Here is a 20,114-nt window from a genome sequence, read left to right as displayed (position 1 = left end):
AGGATGTGGAACCTTTACATCCCCCAGAATGTTCCTTCCTGCCCCTCCCAGGCTTGTGTCTCCTCCCACCCCAGGTAACCAGGCTACTTTCCATCACCTGAAATTAGCCTAGAATCCTGCCATGTATATTCTCTTGTGCCTGGCTTCTTCCTCTTGGCATGGTGTCTGTGAGAGCTTTCCAGGCTGTGATGTGTATCCATAGTTCATCCCTTCTTGTCGCTGCATAGGATTCCGTGGTGTGAAAACCACTTTTTGCTTATCCACTCACCTGCTGAAGGGCATCTGGGATGTTTCCAGTTCTTGGCTGCGTGAATAACCCTGCCACTTGTGAATAAGTCATTTGATGGACGTGTGTTTTCATTTCTCGTGGATAAATTTAGTAGGATTTCTGGGTCCAAAGGTAGGAGTATGTTTAACTTTAGAAAAGGTTTGTTTCTCTTATAAAAAGTGCCCAGGTTCATTTTTGGTGACTACTGCCAGCCCTGCTTATCTGACATCATCTTGTTCACTTGAAAACTCTGGATCCAGGGGCACTGGGTCTGTCAGTCAGATAAGCATCCGACTTCGGCTCAGTTCATGATCTCCCAGTTTGTGGGTTCGAGCCCCGCATCAGGCTCTGTGCTGACCGCTTGCTCGGAGCCTGGAGCCTGCTTCAGATTCTGTGTCTCCCTCTCTCTCTCTCTCTGCCCCTCCCCTGCTCACGCTCTGTCTCTGTCTCTGTCTCTGTCTCTCTCTGTCTCTCTCTGTCTCTCTCTCTCTCTCTCAAAAATGAATAAACGTTAAAAAATTTTTTTGAAAGAAAGAAAGAAAACTCCGGATCCAGATGATTTGCTGAGAAGCCTGTGTGAACTCCCAGCTCTGTGCAATTCACGTACTTAACAAACTTGGGTAATTGAGAATGATTTTGCAGTTGTTGTACACTGCCTCTTCCTCCTCTCTTTTCTTTTTCTGTTTTAAGGCAGTCCGTTTTCAGCTTGTGTTTAGCTACACAGATAGTTGTGTGCTGATGTTATTAGGACTACAGGTGAGAAAGTCGTACTAGGAGCAGAATTTTCTTATTTATCTATTTATTTATTTATTTGTTTCTGTATGAAAGACTATAATCCTATAAATTATGGAGGATGATCTCTCTTCTAATTTAAGAATGAGGAGACTTAACACTTGCATCTGATTTTGCTTGCAAACTATTCCTTACGCTAGGTTGGAATTTTAAATTAGGAAGTTTTTTGGTCCACAAAGAAGCTTTTATCAAGGCGTGGAATAAAGCTGCTGGGGAATGCTGGTCTGCCTGGGAGGCTTGCTCTGGACATCATCCTCACCCCTCCCGCCCTCACACACTTCCCTCCCTTCTCCAGCTCCGCTGGGACTCTACTTCGCCAGGGATGCTTACTGGGAGAAACTCTACGTGGACCAGCCAGCTGGCATGCCCCTGCTCTACGTCCATGCCCTGCGGGACATGCCGGAGGAGGTGCCCACCTTCCGCCTGGGCCAGCACCTCTACGGCATCGCCTACCGTGCAAGGCTGCATGAGAACGACTGGATTCGCATCGAGGAGGACACTGGCCTTCTCTACCTCAACCGGAGCCTGGATCACAGCACCTGGGACAAGCTCAGCATCCGCAGTAAGGGAGCTGCCTACCCCCAGCCTGTCTCCTTCTCCTCCCACAGCCCACCTCATGCCTCTCCTCGTCTCACAGCCACGCGGAGGCTCAAGAGGGTGGTTGCTATGCAATTCCTGTTGTGTCAGAGTAAAGAATGAAGCGAGGCTGGCCTGCCTCTGTGTCCAGCCAGGCCAGGGCACGGATGAGTTTGGGGGCTGCTGATGATCCTTGGGCCTCCTAAGTCTTGGGATTTTGGAGAACCCCTGGGAAGGATTGGGTGCTCTCTCTATGCTGGACTCAGATGCCTTTTCCAGTTGGGCGACCAGGATTTGGGGTTATAAGAGGGGTTAAAAGGGTCTAGAAAAATCAGGAGGTTTTTGATTTAGCAAATGATCTGGAACTTCCCGGGGAAGGAGCAGTTCTGCAGAAAGCTTGTCTTCCCATCCGCAACAGGCTGCCCTTGGTCCCTGGTGGGGACTCCAGCCTGGTGCTGGGGAGGAAAGTGGTGTGGAAGGAGGGCCTGGCCAGCTCCTCAGAGTCGGGGACAGAGCAGAACAGAGGCCACATGCGACCCTGGTCCTGGGGGGGGTGCAGCAGCTTTGCCTGGTGGTGCAAAATGGTGTTCACATACCCAGTAGCTCCCCACCTCCAAGCATCTCCTCCAAAGACATGGTCTCACTGCCTGCTCCCACCAGCCCTGAGCCCCCTCATACGGGCAAGAGGCAGGTGGCATGCCTATGCATGCAGAGTGGGCGGCACTGCCCAGCAGGACGGAGTGATTGCACCCCCCGTCTGCCAGGTAAAGCCAGGGTCACACGACGGAGCCCCCCACCGGGTACCCCCAGTTCTGGAGGAGGTGGCGTCTGAGATGGATCTCGGTTCCGTGCACACTTAACCGCTGCCGTCTTCGTCCCAAGCCCCTGTGGGGATCTTGAACTAGGGCTCCAGGGGCAGAGGCCAGAGTGGAATTTGCCAAGGTGCCCCTTTTCATAGGAGGCCTGTTCTGTTCGTGATTGCACCTGTTAAGTCCAGTCAGGAGAGAAACCACACGGTAACTTGAACAGGGCAAGTTTGTATAGAGAATGGTTAACTACAGCCCGGGATTGAAGCAACAAAGGACAGGCTGGTAAGAAGCAAAGAGAACTCTAATGAATATGGGAGGAGGAGATGTGGGGGAGCAGCCACTACCCTAGGGCTGAGAGAGAGGGCCCAGGAAGCGTCCCTGTCACTGTGGCAGAGATCCAGACCTTGTTGGAGAAAGAGCCTCCATGATGGAATTTGCTGGAAATTCCCCCTCCAGGTGCTGGGGAAGTCTGTGGAGAGGTGGCTCCACAATGAAAGCCCTTGGGGAGGGTGTGGAAGGGAGCGGCCTGCTGATCACCACATGCAGTAGGAACCAGCCTGGGGAGTTGGACCCAGGGCTCAGGGCACCCCTCTGCGGGGGGCAATGATGTGGGGAGAATTAGGGGGAACAATAGACCCCAGTGCTCAGGGCACCTGAGGAAGCAGTATTTGAGCTGAGACCTGAATGACAAGAGAGGCGGCCTGCCAGGTAGCTCCAGGCAGAGGGAGCAGAACCATGGGACCCTGAAGCACAGACACGCCCCAGGTCCAGGGAAGTCGGTGGTGGGGTGCAGAGAGCCCAGTGGAACCCTGTGGACAACCGTGAGGACTGGGCTTTACACTAGCCCTGCAGCCAGCTCCTGTCCCTTCCCCATGCTGTTCCCTACCACCTGTAGATGTGGCTGATGCCCCACCAGACCTGACTTCTTTCTCTGCAGATGGCGGCTTCCCTGTGCTCACCATCTACCTCCAGGTCTTCCTGTCACCTACATCCCTGCGTGAGGGCGAGTGCCAATGGCCCGGCTGTGCCCGTGTGTACTTCTCCTTTGTCAACACCTCCTTCCCGGCTTGTGGTTCCCTCAAACCCCGGGAGCTCTGCTTTCCTGAGACAGGTGTCTCCTTCCGCATCAGAGAGAATAGGCCTCCTGGCACTTTCCACCAGTTCCGCCTGCTGCCTGTGCAGTTCCTCTGCCCCAACATCAGCGTGGCCTACAGGCTCCTAGAAGGTGAGTGCCGGCCTTGTAGGGCCATCCTCAATGCCTGCTATGTGCCGAGCACAGGACCACTAGCCCTTGATATGAGCCATCTGGTTTATTCTCCACCACCACACCACCCGCTCATTTAGTATTCCAGAAATATTTCTTGTCATGGATGATGGCCTGTCAGGGACTAGGTACTATTCTAGGGGCTAAGGATGTGACAGTGAACTAAAGTCAAAATCCTGCCTGCCCACAGCCTCCATTTCCCTGGGAGATGGAGACCATGCACATGCCAAGGAAATGGGGTGGCTTCTGGAAGGTGCTATGTGGGAAGTAAAGCTCCAAGGATATAGAGGGGTGGAGACGGCGGTCTTAAATCTCGTGGCTGGGGAAGGGGGAGCTGGAGCAGAGGTGGGAGGGCCCCAGGCAAGCTGGGCTGGCCCCTTTGAGATCCCTGCAGTGGAGCCCCTGTATAGCTGGAGTGGAGTGAGCGACGGGGCAGTGGAGGTGCATGAGAACAGAGAAATTCTTGAGGGTTTCCCCTTGAGGGACTGGGGAGTCACGGAAGGCTTGTCGGGAAGAGGGGCTTGGCCAGACCTGACTTACCTCTAAAGGATTATTCTGGCTGCTGTGCTAGGAATGATTTGGTACGGGGCAGCGTAGGGTGGAAGTGGGGAAACGGTTAGGAGGCTACCTGAGAAATCCCTGAGCAAGAGGATGGAGACCGGAAGAAGGGTGAAAGCCACAGGGACATGAAAAGCAGGCAGCTTCTGGGCATGTTATGAAGGAAGACCCAGCAGGATTTCTTGAGGAGTTGGGTGTGGGTGTTGAGGGGAAGGGGGAGCTAGTGTGGCTCCAGGATTCTGCCTAAGCAGCTGCAAGGGCAGCAGACTTTGCCACAAGATGGCCCTGGGGAGGCTGGCCAAGGTGGGGATGGGGGGTGAGTCCCAGGGGAGGTGAGAGGGGGCACCTGAGCAGACCTCCGATGGGAGGCACCATTAAAATACTCAAAAGCAAAGAACTGGGACCCAGAAGGTAGACTGCTAGTAGTAAGAGGAACCTGGCTTCACAGCAGGTTTACCGTTCACACCGTAATGAGGTAATCATGTTACAGAAAATCTCAGGAAGATAAGAAAAGTAGCCACCCACTCCCCCAGCATCCTCACACTGCCCCGCAGCAGGGATGGGTGTCTTCGTGCAGGATTGTTAGCCAAATGTAAGGCTGAGCATGCTGCTCTTCCTCATAAAGGTTACATCATTAAATTTTGTTGAGCGTGTTTTTTGTAGTCATAAACATCAGAGAGAAACATTATATCATAAGCATTTCCCACATGTAATCCACATGTAATATGTGGCTTTGAGGAGAGGGAAGGGACTTTTGATTTCCCACCGAATGGAGCTGGCCTAACCCTTCCTGGTTGGCTGTGGGGGCAGTCAGTGTTGACCTTCAAGCCCTCAGCGTTTCCCCTTTTCTGAGTTATTCCTGGAGGATGAATTTCAGGACAGGCTTGGGCTGAAGAGTGTACCATGGTGACTGGCCCTCCCCTCAGCGGGTAGCGGGAAGGTACATAAGTCACTGACCACGTAGCGGCGCCTGGTCAGGAGCAGGCATGTTAGCCTTCATCATCCCGTCTCTTGGTGAGGAAACTGAGGCACAGAGAGGCCGAACGACCAGTCTGGGATCACACAGCCAGAGACACAGCTGTCCCCGCCCCCCAGAGAGGCAAGGTTGGGGGTTGGGCAAGTAGTGTGAGCAGCCTTCCCTAGGTTATCAGGGTGAGGACTTGATGCAGGCCTCCTGGTTCCTGCGCGTCCCCAGCAGCACGAGTGAAGGGGGCAGGCACAGGACAGCCGGTTAGTGCACGGTCATCACTGCAAACCGGTGCCTGAAGTTCCACACCCACCACCGCCAGCGCCGAGGAGGGGTAGTTCAGGGCGGGGCCAGCATGCTCCGCAACTCTGACCCACTGGCAGGGCCCCTGAAAAAGGCAGCTCGCCCTGCCCCCCTCCCCAGCCTCCTCCTTGCCCCGGAGTCATGTTGGGGTTCCTGGTCTGCTTGGTGCATAGGTGAGAACCTGCCCTTCCACTGCGCCCCGGACAGCCTGGAGGTGAGCACGCGCTGGCCCCTGGATCGCGAGCTGCGGGAGAAGTACGAGCTGGTGGCTGCTTGCACGGTGCGCGTCGGCGCACGCAAGGAGGAGGTGGTGATGGTGCCCTTCCCCGTGACCGTGTATGATGAGGACGACTCTGCGCCCACCTTCCTCGGGGGCATCGACACCGCCAGCGCTGTGGTGGAGTTCAAGAGGAAGGAGGTGCCTGTCTGCCGCCCTTGGGCTTGTCTGTTTTGTGTCATCCATCTGTTGGGTGTCTGCCATTCTGTCCACCATTTATTCCTGGGTCTGTTCAGCTGTCCATGTGGCTGACCATCCGTCTAGCTATTCGTCTTTTATTGGTCCATCCAACTGTCTGTTGGGGCTTTCTTCCTGTCTTGGGGGTAGCTGAGGAGGAGGGGGGAGGTCAGCCTAGCTGTCCTCTGATGAATGTCTGGGCACCCTGAATGCCTAGCATGTGTCTGACCAGGCTGTCAAAGCCAAGGGCGGGCGTTCGTGTCAGGGGTGTACCTGTGCCGCTGCCCGTGGGCACAGTGGTGCTGCCCTGAGGGGGAGAGGACAGCTGCCAGAAGGGCACTCCCTTCCACCGTGTCAGCTGTCACTAGAGGCTCGTGGAGGGTGGCCAGGGAGTGCATCAGACTGGCAAGTGCCGCTCCCAGCACAGCAGGCCCACCCACCTCCCTGCAGGCGGATCGTGACTGCCACCTGCTGGGCATTGGGCCGTCCTGCAGCCGGCTGGCCAAAGGCACAATGGGAAATGTGTTGTCCCGTCACTTGCCTCTCTAGGCACCCCAAGTGGTAGATGGGCGGATGGGAGGAAAGCACGTCTCGCTGGTAAAGGTCGCATGAGCTTGGAAGGGCTGCCTTGGGGTGACAGAAAGGAGTCTGATTAGCAGTGGAAGCAGAGATGCCCTGTGACTGCTCAGAGCTCTCCTCATGATTCCCTCCAGCCTGGTATATAGAAGGTCCTTGGAGGAGGACATTTTGATGTACACCTGGGCTTGGATCTGGCTCTGCCATCTATCACTAAGTGACAGTGAGCTAACTCCTCCACCCTGTGGGGCCCGGCTTGCTGTGCTCCATGGAGACCTGGGTGAAGCCTATCAGCAAAGCACCTGGGCATCTTCTCTCATCCATTCTTAGGGGAAATCTGTAGATGTCTGTCACACCTGTTGCACAAGTGAGGCACAGTGGCCCAGGGAGGGTGACTGAGCCAGATTGGCAAGGGACCCTCTGGGAACCTAAACCCAGGCCAGTGTGTCCTTAGAACTGGCTCTGAGTGTGCACATTTGCCCCGCCTTTGGTGCACGTGCCCTCCTGAAGTCTCAGGCTACAGGGTCTCTGAGGGGTCCCTCTCACCAGCTCTGACTGGCACCCCCTACTTTCTGCAGGGCACTGTGGTGGCCAAAATACGTGTCTTCGATGCAGACGTGGTGCCAGCATCCGGGGAGCTCCTGAAGCGATACACAAACACACTACTCTCTGGGGATGCCTGGGTCCTCCAGACATTCCGTATCGAGCACTCCCCCAACGAGACCTTGGCCCAGGCCAACGGCAGCTTTGTGCGGGCAACTGTGCATGACTACAGTAAGAGGGACCAGGCGTGGCCTGGCTGGGCCCCCTAGGGAATCCCACCCTTGTAGCATCCTACAAACACAGATACTTGTCCTTGCTCTCTGAGCCCTAGGATGAAGATCCTTCCACTCCACCCAGCCCTTCCTCGTCTTCCACTGGTCTCACCTTGGCCACCTTGGTGGGTTTTTACCGGCTTTGTTCTCTCACTGAACTGCCTCGTGGCAGGCCTTGGCGGGACCCTCCCATATTTCCCCATGCTTACCATGCCAGGGTTCACTGCCCACTACAAACAAATACATCGTTTCCTGAGGCCTTCCTCTGGCTCCTGGCATCTGCTTTGCTGCCTCCGAGGTGGCCAAGTACCTGGGGATTATTTCTCCCTAGTCCCCATAGCTCTCTACTCACAGAGGTTAGTACCCGGTAGCATCTCTGTGTGCTTGAGCCAGAGGATCCTGCAAAGATTGTCCTGTCTGGCTCCCACAGGGCTAAGCTCCAGGGGCCTGCTGTGCTCCCTTGCAGGATGGGGCATCTTCATCAGCTGCCTTGCCTCCGCCCCACCCCCCACCCTCCTGCCCATGTTTTCTGGGATTATCCTTCCAAATACCCTAGTTGCACTTGAATCCTTGTTTTGGGATCTGCTTCTGGGGGAACCCAGAATCGCTGGTACCTTTACCCCTTTCTGCCTGGCCTGATCCTTTTTGTTTCTCATCTTCCTCACACACTCTGAGCCGTTGAAGGTCTCCTGCCCTGTACAAGGGGAAATGTCATCCTTGCCCAGGCTCATTCACTCTAAACACCCTGTGTACCAAAACCTCCTGACCCTCATCCTCCTGTCTCTGTGAAACTAGAACCACAGCCACGCCATTCAGCAGGTGCACGGAAGCGTGCAGGCTCCGAGCACTGGGAGCCTGTGGAGTCCAGGACTCCGCTGGAGGCTGCTGCTGTTGGGAGGAGTTCTCTGGGGGAATGGAGGCCAGTATAGTTTTCCCAGGGCCTCGGTGGTGGTACATCTTTACCCCGTGTACATCCACACATACATGCTCCACACGTACACATTCCACGTACATACCCGATACCTACCACATATACATACATATACCCTATACACAACACACAGACACCCCATAACACGTACCACACACACATACAGGTTACCTCCCAGCTGAGAAGGATTTTCTCAGCTTCCAGCTCAGCACAACGGTTAACATTTAAACAGTGGTTCTGACTTAGCCACCTCTGTTATCCATGCACCATATGTGTGAAAATCTGTGTTTGCACCCATGTGTATATGTGCCGGGGACATGGCTGGGAGGAGGCACGCGGTGGCACGGGGCAGTGGGCCCAGGCAGTCATCACCGTGCCCCCACCCACAGGGCTGGTTCTCAACCGGAGCCTCCCCATCTCGGAGAACCGCTCCCTGCAGCTGACCGTGCTGGTCAATGACTCGGACTTCCAGGGCCCCGGGGAGGGCACCCTCTTCCTCCACTTCAACGTGTCCGTGCTGCCTGTCAGCTTGCACTTGCCCAGCACCTACACCTTCACTGTGAGCAGGCGGGCCCGCCGCTTTGCCCAGGTGAGCCCACAGCCCAGTGCCTACCTGGGGAGGGGCATGGAGGGACCGAGGACCCCCAGGGTGGGGCACTCTATTTTACAGATTGCAAGCAGGGCTGGTGTTGAGAGACACTCCCTCCCTGGCCTAACGTGTACACAGAGTGGTCCAGGGGGAGCCACGGGCACGGGGCCAGGGAGGCTGGAGCCATGACAGAGTTGACAGAGTCACAAGGGTGGGGCTAGTGGGCACCATGGGCCTCTTTGTGGCCGTCTTCCTTTGTATTTTTAAAACATATTTTGTCCAACTGTAAAAGCAATGCCAGCTAAATCTACGTAGGCTGACTTGGAAAGATGCTCCTGGTGGATTGTTAAGTGAAAAGTGATTTGTAAAAATACTGGCCTCCCGTGACTCCGTATGTTCAAAAACAAATTTTCGTTGATGGAATTTGCGAGCGTGTGAATGCAGGCAGCAAGTAACAGTGGCGCCCTCTGCTGGGAAAGGTGGGGAGCACTTCCACTTTGCCTTCTGCATGTGCGTTTACTAGAGCTTATCTTTCATTTGTCATTGAAAAATAACAAGTGAAAAAAAAACATAAAGTAGTAAGTATCCGTTAAAAAAGATGCAGGACAGGGAGGAGAGATCCCTTCTCTCCCTATCAACTAGTATTTAGCATTTTAGTACAGTTCTTTCTAGAATGTTTCTCTTAAGGATTTTTGTAGTTTTACTTGCCATTAGAGCATGCATATGACTTCACATACTGCTCTTTCCTAATGGAGCAGCTTCGGATACACCTCTTCAGAATGTCATGTTTAAGGCCATCTCCAGTTGTCCCCGTTTCTGTTGTTAGTTCCCATGCACCCTCCACTCCTGACAGCCACCCGGGTCCAGCACACAAAGGACCCCACCCTTGGACATATCCAAGCTCCCTGACCTGCCACCCAACCCCGGACCTTTCATGGAAGCAGAGGTCAAGGGTGGTGGGAGGTAACAAGGCAGAGGGGTCCGAGGGGTCTCTGAGGGGGTGCCAAATGGAAGCAAATACCGTAAGAGGTGTGTCACCTGTGCTCCAGCAGACTTGAGATCAGAGGGACTTGAGTCCCAATACGGCCTCACGCTCATTGTGATCTTTCACCCCCCTCCCCGGTCTTTGGGATTGTAAGTTGAGGATAGTGACCTTGGGCAATTTTGAGGACCGTACGGGAGAGTGGAAGTAAGCACATTTTATATGGGAATGTGCTGGGAGATCTAGGAGGTAGTAGTTTTATTGTGGTGTCGGGCCTGTGTGTGGAGGAACCTGGCTGTGCCCTGGGCCTGAGCAGGGCTGAGCGAACGCCTGCTAAGTGGCTGCAGGCCAGGCCCCACCCTGCCCTCTGCCCCCCGGCCTTGACTAGTCAGAGCTCCTGGTTTTAAGCCACTGAAACCAGTGTCTAATTTGAACTTCAGTGGCCAAGGGGTAAGGAGAGTTCTGGGCCCCAGCAATGGCACTGCCTGCCTAGCATCCCCTGGAGAAGCATCCCCTCTTTCCCAGCGGTTCCAGCCAGAGTGCCAGGAAGGCCCCTGGGTCTCGTGTGGGACAGGCAGAATCATGTGGCCTGGGCACGGTGCTCTGACTGACCAGGCAGGTGACCTGGAGCAACCAGGCGACATGCACTGAGAATGGCAGTCGGTGGTCCCCATAACAAAACTGGCCTGGCCGGAAGTCGGGGAGGGGAGGAGGGGGGATCCAATCAGCCTTCATGCCTCAAGGAGCCGGTGAGTAAAGAATGAGCCGGGAGAGTGGGCACCTGCCTGGACGCAGGGCCCTGAGTTCTTCCACCTCTGGCCCCCAGGAGGTAGGCGGTGGTGTGATGGGCAGGGCAGGGGAGGGCCAGGCATCTGGATGGGTCTGCAGGTTCCAGGGGCATGGAGGACGGGGACTTGAGGGGGGTCTGTCATACCTGGAGCCCGTAGGGGACTTTTCCAGGACTCAGGCCGGCCAGGGGCCCCTCCAGCCACCATCACAAGCCAGTGCCGCACCCAGCTGAGGCATTTCCTGTGCCCCGTGCCTAGATTGGGAAAGTCTGTGTGGAAAACTGCCAGGAGTTCAGCGGCATCCACGTGCAGTACAGGCTGCAGCTCTCCAGCACCAACTGCAGTGTCCTGGGGGTGGTCACCTCAGCCGAGGACACCACAGGGAACCTCTTCGTGAACGACACAGAAGCCCTGCAGCGGCCCGATTGCTCTCAACTCCGGTACACGGTAGTGGCTGCCGAACGGCCAACCCGCAAGCAGACCCAGGCCCTGCTGGTTGTCACCGTGGAGGGGACATGTGAGTGCCGGGGCCGCGTGGAGGATGGAGATGGGCAGGGTATGGTAGAGCCATGGGCTTCCCTCATAGAAGTGGCCTGGGCCTGCCCCCTTCACCCAATGGCAGTGCCCCTGGGCGCGAGTCTCCTTCCCTGCAAAATGAGACTAAGAGTGCCCGCTGCATAGCCAAGCGGGAAGGGTGACAAGGAGAAAGTATAAAACAGCTTAGCCCAGAGTGACTGAGTAGTGAAAGGTCACTATTCCCCGTCACCACTGCCAGTGCATTCTATACACGCCCTTGCTATAGGACTGCCAGATAAAATGCAGGACCCTGGTTAAATTTAAATTTCAGGTAAGCAACAAGCAATTCTTGTTGTAAGTATGTCCCACACAACATTTGCAGACTTCCAAGTGTGTCGATGCAGTGTTAGGGATGTACTTACACAAAGCAAGCATTCAGTGTTCTCTCTGAAATTCAGGTGTAACCGTGCATGTGTGTCTTTGGCTGAGTGTAGCCCTGTCACATCCTCCCTCCATGCTTAGCCCAGTAGCTGCCCCACCCCTTGCTGTGACCGTGGTACCACCCTACTTCCTCAGTGGGCCCCATCACTGCCCTGTGCCCTGATGCAGAGGCACCCCCACCCCTCTAGCCTCACCCATGAGAGAAGCTTGGCCAGTGCTTTCCTCTGCCCCTGGATGCTGGGTGGACACCGGGCCCAGGCCAGCCCTCTGTGACCAGCTTTCTGCCACCCCCAGATGTGGCTGAGGAGCCAGGCTGCCCCCTGTCCTGTGCAGTCAGCAAGAGACGCCCTGAATGTGAGGAGTGCGGCGGCCTGGGCTCTCTGACGGGCAGGTGCGAGTGGAGACAGGGAGATGGCAAAGGTAGGCCCCACGCAGAGCCAGGGGCCTGCGGCCAGGCGGGGGAGAGGGGTAATGGTGGCTGAGTGGAAATGGGGTCCATGTAGGCCCTGCCGGCCACTGTGATGGCCCTCCCCTCTCCACATGTGTTCTCCAGAACTTTGTCCCCGTTTGTAGTTCCTGATGTCAGGAGAGGGTGAGCATGAACACAGCACGGGCGGCACAAGGACGTGCAGTCTTCTCATCGCCATGGGACCACAGGTCCTCTTGGGTTTTGGAAGGTCTGGGCCAAAGTTGGGATGTGGCCCCAGGCAGTAGGGCTTGGGTGTAGATGGCAGCAAATTCTGAACTGTGCCCACCACCCCATGGATCCCACTCACGGATTCTCTGCTTGGGCCTCAGTTTGCTCCTTTAGGGGGTACAGGGTTGGCCTGGGAGGCCCTGGGGTGCCGCCCTTCTGGCTCTGGCCATCTGACCTTGTGGTAGTGACCAGCCTGCCGTGTGTCGTAGGAATCACCAGGAACTTCTCCACCTGCTCCCCCAGCATCAAGACCTGCCCCGACGGCCACTGTGATGCCGTGGAGAGCAGAAATGTCAACATCTGCCCCCAGGACTGCCTCCGTAAGCAACTACTGGGCCTGCAAGTTCAAGGGCCCCGGGTGGGTGGGAGTAGCCAGCGGGAGGGAGAGGCTTGGACTCCCACCTGCACTTCAGCCAGACAAGCCTCATGCCTGGATTTTTTTGCCAAGACTTTTTCTAACATTTCATTTGAACAAAGGGCTTTGCACCACCTCCTGCAAAAAAAAAAAAAAAACAAAAAAAAAAAACAAAAAAAACCTCTGGAGACTGGTGCCTGGACCAACACTCCCCAGTGTCTCCCTGGGCAGCTCACATGGGTACAGCTCCCAACCCCTGATTGTCCTGGCTTCCTGCTGCCTCTTGTCTGCTTCTGGAAAGTAACTATGTGTGGACTTCAGCGAGGGCCCTGGACAGCCTGTGGGGGCCGCCTTCTACCAGCTGGGGCCACTGGATTGGGGGCAGACTGAGCTGATTCCTGCCCAGGTGACCCAGACTTCAGAGCTCACTACCCTTCCCACCCCCACCTACCCCCATGTCTCCCACCCACCCCACCCCCTGGCCTAATATGCTGACATCATGTGCAGAGGGACTGCTCATGCTTCTTCCTGGGTGGTCCTGGTTGGTTTGGTCACACCAGGAGGCTTAGTGGGCTACATCTGTCACCAGGGGGCGGCAGCATCATTGGTGGCCATGAGCCAGGGGAGCGCTGGGGGATTAAAGCTGGCTTCGGTATCTGCAACTGTTTCCCAGAGGAGAAGAAGTGCTTCTGCGAACCTGAAGACACCCAGGGTGAGTGGGTGGGGGACACTGCGGGGGCCGTATGCAGGGCAGGGCTCCCCACACCTCCCTGAGCCCCAGCGAGCCAGGGAGGAAATTGCAGGAAGGCAAGTGAAACCCCGGGAGACCCTCCTCCTTCCCTCTGGGCCTCGGTTCCCTCATCTGTGCAGAGGCATCTAGGTCAGGGCCTCTACAGAGTAAGTTTTCTGCCCTGAAGTTTTATGGTAAAAGGTTGGGCTGGAAAATTCTTCACCTAGTAACTCCACATCTATTCAGTTTGTCCTTGTGCAGGGCCTTCTCTGGGCCCATGGCACCATCTGACTGGAACCCCACTCTCCCAGCCATAGCCTCCAGGTGCTCCTTCTGGGCCAGCAGGTGGGGGTAGGTGGCATGGGTCTGAGCACACGGGAAGCTTTCCTGCCTGGGCCCAGGGATGTTTTTCTTGTATTTGAGTTGTTGCGGCATGGCACTAGGCCCTGAGCCGCTTTCCTTCCCTCTCCCAGTTTTACAAAGAAAATACAGAATACACTGGGAACACAGCAGAGGAACCCTGCCTGCCTGCCTGCCAGCCCCCCGGCTGCCAGCATCCCAGGGCTAGCACAGTGCATACACTGCCTCTGCTGGGTGGCCTCGGGCAGGCTGCTTAAACCCCCTGTGCCTCCTGGCCCTTCCATAGGAGGGTGATAGCAGTCTCCGCAGGGAAAGCGACCTGCCAAGCGGTCGGTGCCGTGTGAGTGTCTGCGTTATGCTCACGACTTCGCGCTGCCACACTTGCCGGGCCGCCCGCCTTGTCACAGCAGTCCTCCCGCTGCTGCGGTCATGCCATGCTGGTGCCCATTGGTATCGGGGCACCCTCGCAGAGCGCTGCCCCTCACGGCCGCCCCTGCCTGCAGAGCCACTGTGTGACGAGCTCTGCCGCACGGTGATCGCGGCCGCTGTGCTCTTCTCCTTCGTCGTCTCCATGCTGCTCTCCACCTTCTGCATCCACCGCTACCACAAGAACGCCCACAAGCCACCCATTGCCTCTGCTGAGATGACCTTCCGCCGGCCTGCCCAGGCCTTCCCGGTCAGCTACTCCTCGTCCGGCGCCCGCCGGCCCTCTATGGACTCCATGGAGAACCAGGTCTCTGTGGACGCCTTCAAGATCCCGGTGAGGCTCCGCGCAGGACCTCCGCCTGGGAGGCAGCCCTCCTGGAGGCACTGTGGGTGACAGACACCCCAGGCCTGGGGAAGCTAGGAGGTGCGGGGAGGGGCACACGGGGTTTCCTGGTGCCACGTCCTGTAGCCCACAAGTGGCTAATGCATCCTCACTCACCAGGAAGACATCACAAGCAAGGCCCCAGCCTCCACGGAGCTGCCTTCCAAGGAGGGCAGAGGACATGGAGGCAGTTTAGCAGAGTGGAGAGTGATGGGTGCTCATTTAGGTGGACTGAGATTTGGGAGGGTGGGCCATGCCATACCTGATAGGCAACTGTCCTCCAGATGCCCCGAGGGCTGCGGGCTCCTCCCTGAGGAGGAATGTGGATTTTATTCCCAGAGGGTGGGGCCCTGGGGGCTGGGGGTTCAGCAGAGGAGGCCCATATTCTGCCTTCATTTCTGCAGGCTCCTCTGTTGGGGAGTCGCCGGGGTGGGTGCAGAAGTAGGAGCCCTGTGGGGCACCTGGATGGCTCAGTGGGTTGAGCATCTGACCGACTCCGGTCATGATCTCACAGATGGTGTGTTCAAGCCCCGCTTTGGGCTCTGTGCTGACAGCTCAGAGCCTGGAGCCTGCTTCAGATTCTGTGCCTCCCTCTCTCTCTGCAGCTCCCTGGCTTGTGCTCTTTCTCTCTCAAAAGTAAATAAACGCTAAAAAAAAAAAAAAAAAAAGAAGAAGAAGAAGAAGTAGGAGCCCTGTGATGAGGCACTGTCCTCAGCTAGGCGAGTGATGGCAGCAGGCAGGGGCTGGGCCAGGGTGGCAGCAGTAGGGAGGGGAGTTCATCTGTGGAGTGGAAGAGGGGGTGCCATGGGCCTCTGGGCCAGCTGTGGAGGAGGCAGGCCCGAGAGGACCCTAACTGGCTGGCTGATGGAGAGTGCCACCCAGAGCCGGCAGCCTCCCGATCACCTTTCTCCATGGGAGGTCCTGGGCCTGCAGTCACTATGTGCTCCTGAGAGCCCCCGTCCTGGCCAGGCCTCCCCTCAACCTGCCATGCTTCTTCTGTATGCCTGCTGGCAGGTGCCACGGAGCTGGAAGCCAGGTTCTAAGAGGACCTGAGAAGAACACTCAGCGCCGAGGGTGCATGTGAACAGAGGCTCCCCACCCACGGCCTGGCAGCAAGCATCACAGAGTATGCACCTTGACAGGGGTCACCGAGTAGGGAGCTCAGGAGTCACGGGGCCTTTGGCAGTGCCCAAGCAGGGCTGGGAGGTGGCTGGGGTTTGCAGGGGGCGCTACTCAAGGGTACTCCCCCTTAGTGAGGGTCTGGGCCACGGACGCCATCCCCAGCTGTCGCAGATACTGCGGCCTCCGTCCTGGCTTTCCTAGTTGTAGTCGCTCAGCAGACGGGGTCTGTGACCCCTGTCCCAGGAAGCGTCTCAGCCTCGACAGCAGGCCTGTGGGATGAGCCACTTGAATCCTTTGTAAACCCAGGCAGTTTATGGTGAGGTGCACAGGAAGGACAGTGCCTGTGGGCGCTTGTGCAAGTGGACACACACCAATCTCAACCCACGTCCGCTTGGGCCCACGGCACAGAGAAGCCAGAGCCCAGCCTGAGGACCCTGACCAGCTCTACGGACATATTACGCAACTGCTGGACCTTACTTGTCTCTTGTATAAAGTGGGAAGAAACGTTAATGTCTTTTAAGAGGATCAAGTCAGTGCTATCTACACATGCTTAGTGCAGTTTCCGTGTGCAGTGAAAACTTCTCCAGTGCAGTGTGGGTTGAGGACACCAGGGTAACAGTGATGACATTGTCAACCCTGCCCCTGACTGTGGGTTCCTGGGGAACTTGAGGCAACACCAGCACGCCCGGCAGCTGGCCACCAGGGACCCTGGATGTGGTGCCGAGGGGAGGCTGCCTCTGCCCATGAAGAGCACGCACACCTGTACATGGGTGTTGGAAACCATGGTCCTGCTCAGCAGGGCATTGGGGCCCAGTGGTGTCATCTGTGTGGGTCAGATGAGTCTGGCAGGTCACATCATAGCAGCGCCCCCAGGCCACACCCATACCCAGCTGCAGGGAGAGCTGGGGCAACAGACACCCACAGTGGCCCAGGAGGGAAGGTTCCTGATAGGCTTTGGCATCCCCAGTCAGAGTTCAAGGATGCAGAGCCAGGCTGGGGTCTGGGAAGGTGTCCCAGAGTAATCTGAGTTGGGTTTCAGTGGGAAGGCAGGGTGGGTAGAGGGGAGCGTGGGAGGCATGGGGAACAGGTAGAGGCAGGTCCAGGGAAATGGCCAGTCCCATGGGAGGAGCAGCGTCTTCCACAGAGGAGGACGGAGGTTCCCAAGTAGCACGGTGGTACCTTTTCTGGAGCACCACACAGGGAAGTTGCCCTGGACGCTTCCATCCATAGCTGTGGGTCCTTGGCCAGGAGGCAGCTTGGGCCACTGGTGCCAATTCAGTCCTCTTGGGGGTCCAGGGGTTCTCTAGAGAGGACAGATTGGGACCTGGTCTGTGGGATGTCAGTGGCTTATGGGCCTGGTGTCCAAAGCAGAGGCAGCACTGGGAGGCTTGGGCTTAACTCCCACACTCCCATGTGAGTACCCCCTGGGTGCTAGGCTAGCCCTGAACCCCTTGTTTGAGAGACAAGGACATGGGCCTGGGAGGCTCCAAGGCATGTTCAGTAGACCAGGGATAAGCAAGGGTCCAGGCATCCAGAGTCCAGGCCATTCTGTGTCGGCACCTATCTTCCCATAAGGTGTGGGATCCTGCCCAGCTGGGGTCCTGCCCTCAGTGCAGGTGGGTGCCCATTGTCCACAGGTTCAGGTGACCGTTGTTTACACACTGGTGCTTGCCCACGGTGGGGGGAGGGGGGGCTCACTTATGGGCCTTGCCGTCCTCTTTTCCTCCTACCCTCACCAGCTTTCTCCCTTCTCTTCTTCTTCCTTCAACCCCACATAGGAGGATCCAAAGTGGGAATTCCCTCGAAAGAACTTGGTTCTTGGGAAAACCCTGGGAGAAGGCGAATTTGGAAAAGTGGTTAAGGCGACAGCCTTCCGGCTGAAAGGCAAAGCAGGGTACACAACCGTGGCCGTGAAGATGCTGAAAGGTACTTGTCAATGCATTGTGCACAGGTGGCTCTGCAGGAACCCCGAGGGCTGGACGAAGCCCCTCTGACAACCAGGGTGCTGGCAGCCAGCCGGGAGCCTTCTCCAGAGCCCCCCATTGCTATTCTTGAGGGGCTGCATTCTGGAGACCCCCGTCACGGATGAAATGGGCCAGGGTGGGCCCTGGAGAAACAGGGCAAGAGGACTTTCCTCGCTTGGAAGGCTCTAGAGTGGTATTGCTTTTGCATCAATATTGGGTAAAGATCTGAGTTTTTAAAAAGTTAAAAGCCCTTTTTGTCTTGAACTGACAGCTCTCCCTCCCCAGTCTGCCCCATTCATTCCTCTCAGCCCCTGGGGTCCTGGTGAAGAAGCCACCTGTAGGGACTGGCCCCTGCCCCCTGGGGCCCTACCTGGCCTGTCCCTGTGGCCCTCAGCGAGGGCCCTGTGACCAGTCATGCCACAAGTTTGCCTCTAAGTGGGTATATGCTCACCTACCCATACGCAAACACTGGTGTCCACCCAGAGACTGGGTGGACGGTCCAGTGGCCCAAGGGCCCAGTGGCCATGCAGTGGGTGCAAGCTGGCAGATGTACATGAGAATTCTAGTGCTGCAGGTGGGGCTACACTGTGACAACCATTACCTGAACCAGTGGGTGCTTCTGAATGCTTACCTAGGCCCTCAGACTGGGGTCTCCCCATGCCCCCCTGAGGCTCCAGGAACTAAGGGGCCACACTGAGACCAGCCCAGGCCGCCACATGTGGGTCCTGACACCCTATCTCCCAGCCGCCCTCTCACTTCCAGTGTTCAGCCAGAGGACGCAATGTGGCACAGCTGCCCCAGGAGGCCTGTTGAGCCCCAGCTTCTGACTCCACATCCCTCCCCTCGAGATTAGCCTCCTGCGGGGAGCCCAAGCCCAGCTCAGCCCACCCTCAGGACGCACGTGCTCAGCATGGTGAGAGGCCACCTCTGTGAAGCCTCATCGTCTTCAGCTTTCTCCAGGGCCTCACCCTCCTGTTGCGTGCTTGGTCGGCAGGTGTTTTAGGACACGGGACACGCGTCTCACCTTCCCGGGATTTATGAGGACGGTCTCTGTGCACCACTGTCCTTGAAAGATGACAACTGCAGGGAAATGCAGCCACTTCCACACACAGCCTGGTCCCAGGAGGGTTTCCGTGGAAAGAGCCTGCCGATAAGGAAGTTTGCTCCTTAGGGTTGTTATTCCCCAGAAGCAGATGAGGCAGCTGTTGACCCTCTTACAGGCTGAGAGAAGCCCTGAATAGCAGGGTCTTTGGGGGCCTTGTCTAAACCTAGGTAGGCTGTCTGGGAAGGAGATAACCAGGGTCTGTGCAGACCCGTGATGTGGGTCAGTGACCCAGGGTGGTCACAGAGGGGGCTTCCAGAAGGGATTGGTTTGCAGCCTGCTCTGTTTACGTGCATTTCAGAGAACGCTTCCCCAAGTGAGCTGCGGGACCTGCTGTCAGAGTTCAACCTCCTGAAGCAGGTCAACCACCCACATGTCATCAAGCTGTACGGGGCCTGCAGCCAGGACGGTAAGGCCGGCCAAGGGACAGGCAGCTGCCCAGTGCAGGCTGGGGGCTCTGGGCTGCTTCGTTCTTCCTCCTTCCCCTTCCTTGTCCTCTCTGGCTCTGGCCCCACCCGAAGCCTGCATCCTCCCGCGTCAGTGAGAGGATCAGGAAGGGCTGCTGCAGTGGTGTTTGCATGAGGCTCCTGCCCCCGGGCCTGCTGCAGCTGCACAGAGGTCTGTGGTGACATCCTGGTCTGTCAGCACCCTGCTCCAGGCAGAGCTCCAGGGCAGGGAGCCCTAGAAACAGATGGTATGTCCTGGGCACCTACTGGGGACTAGGAGTGTCGTGACCTCCAGGTGACCCCAAGCCCAGCCCTGCACGGTGAAGGCAGCGTCACCATCTCTCACATAAGGACACAGGAGATTGGCCTGGTCTGTGCTGCTCAAGGGCCTCTCACTGTGTGTGCTCGTACACGCAGATGTGTGTGTGCTGGGGGAACGAGAGGGCAGGGTGCCCCAGGGAGAGGGCAGCAAGGACACTGATGGACACCAGCAGGACTCGAGGCTGGGCTTGGGACAAGACTGCAGCCTACGAGCTGCTGAGAACAGGGAGCAGGTGCCACACAAGGCTCCAGATCCTCTGCGTCCGTCAGCCGTCCCCAGCCTGTGCTGCAGCAGGGCCGAGGATGTAGAAAGACGTGACGTCCTGGCAGCAGGGGGCTGGCTCCCGGGGCAGCACTAGTAAGGCAGCTGCCTGCCTTGGGCACCCCAGGAGAAGGCTGAGCTCGGCCGCCCAGGGAGCCTCTTTGGCACGGCCGGCACAAAGAGGAGAGCAAGCCGTGCGAGAGTGAGCCGGGACTGAAATACGCGCTGCATGGCGCCCAGGCCACTGGCCAGAGAGGGCTGTGTCCTTGTGCCCACTTACTGGTGGGGGCAGAGCCTGCCTAGGGGCCCTGCAGCCTC

The 20,114-nt window shown here is 57.1% G+C and overlaps 1 protein-coding gene across 3 annotated transcripts in view; it reads left to right on the top strand.

The window, feature by feature from the left end:
• Positions 1–20,114, top strand: part of RET (ret proto-oncogene) — a 55,214-nt gene that overhangs the window by 21,589 nt on the left and 13,511 nt on the right. For all 3 annotated transcript variants that reach the window (XR_007145464.1, XM_047826106.1, XM_047826107.1), the window contains exons 2-13: positions 1,356–1,622; positions 3,383–3,670; positions 5,711–5,955; positions 7,146–7,341; positions 8,703–8,902; positions 10,931–11,189; positions 11,924–12,049; positions 12,536–12,646; positions 13,271–13,393; positions 14,275–14,531; positions 17,480–17,627; positions 19,069–19,176. Coding sequence is in view for 2 of the 3 variants with exons in the window: in XM_047826106.1 (XP_047682062.1) it covers positions 1,356–1,622; positions 3,383–3,670; positions 5,711–5,955; positions 7,146–7,341; positions 8,703–8,902; positions 10,931–11,189; positions 11,924–12,049; positions 12,536–12,646; positions 13,271–13,393; positions 14,275–14,531; positions 17,480–17,627; positions 19,069–19,176 (2,328 nt within the window). In the remaining variant the exon portion in view is untranslated. The remainder of the gene's footprint in view (positions 1–1,355; positions 1,623–3,382; positions 3,671–5,710; positions 5,956–7,145; positions 7,342–8,702; positions 8,903–10,930; positions 11,190–11,923; positions 12,050–12,535; positions 12,647–13,270; positions 13,394–14,274; positions 14,532–17,479; positions 17,628–19,068; positions 19,177–20,114) is intronic.

Source organism: Prionailurus viverrinus, chromosome D2, assembly GCF_022837055.1.
Source record: "Prionailurus viverrinus isolate Anna chromosome D2, UM_Priviv_1.0, whole genome shotgun sequence".
In the NCBI taxonomy this organism is placed as follows: domain Eukaryota; kingdom Metazoa; phylum Chordata; class Mammalia; order Carnivora; family Felidae; genus Prionailurus; species Prionailurus viverrinus.
Note: the sequence above shows the minus strand (reverse complement) of the source record. Positions and strands in the feature narration are given on the sequence as shown.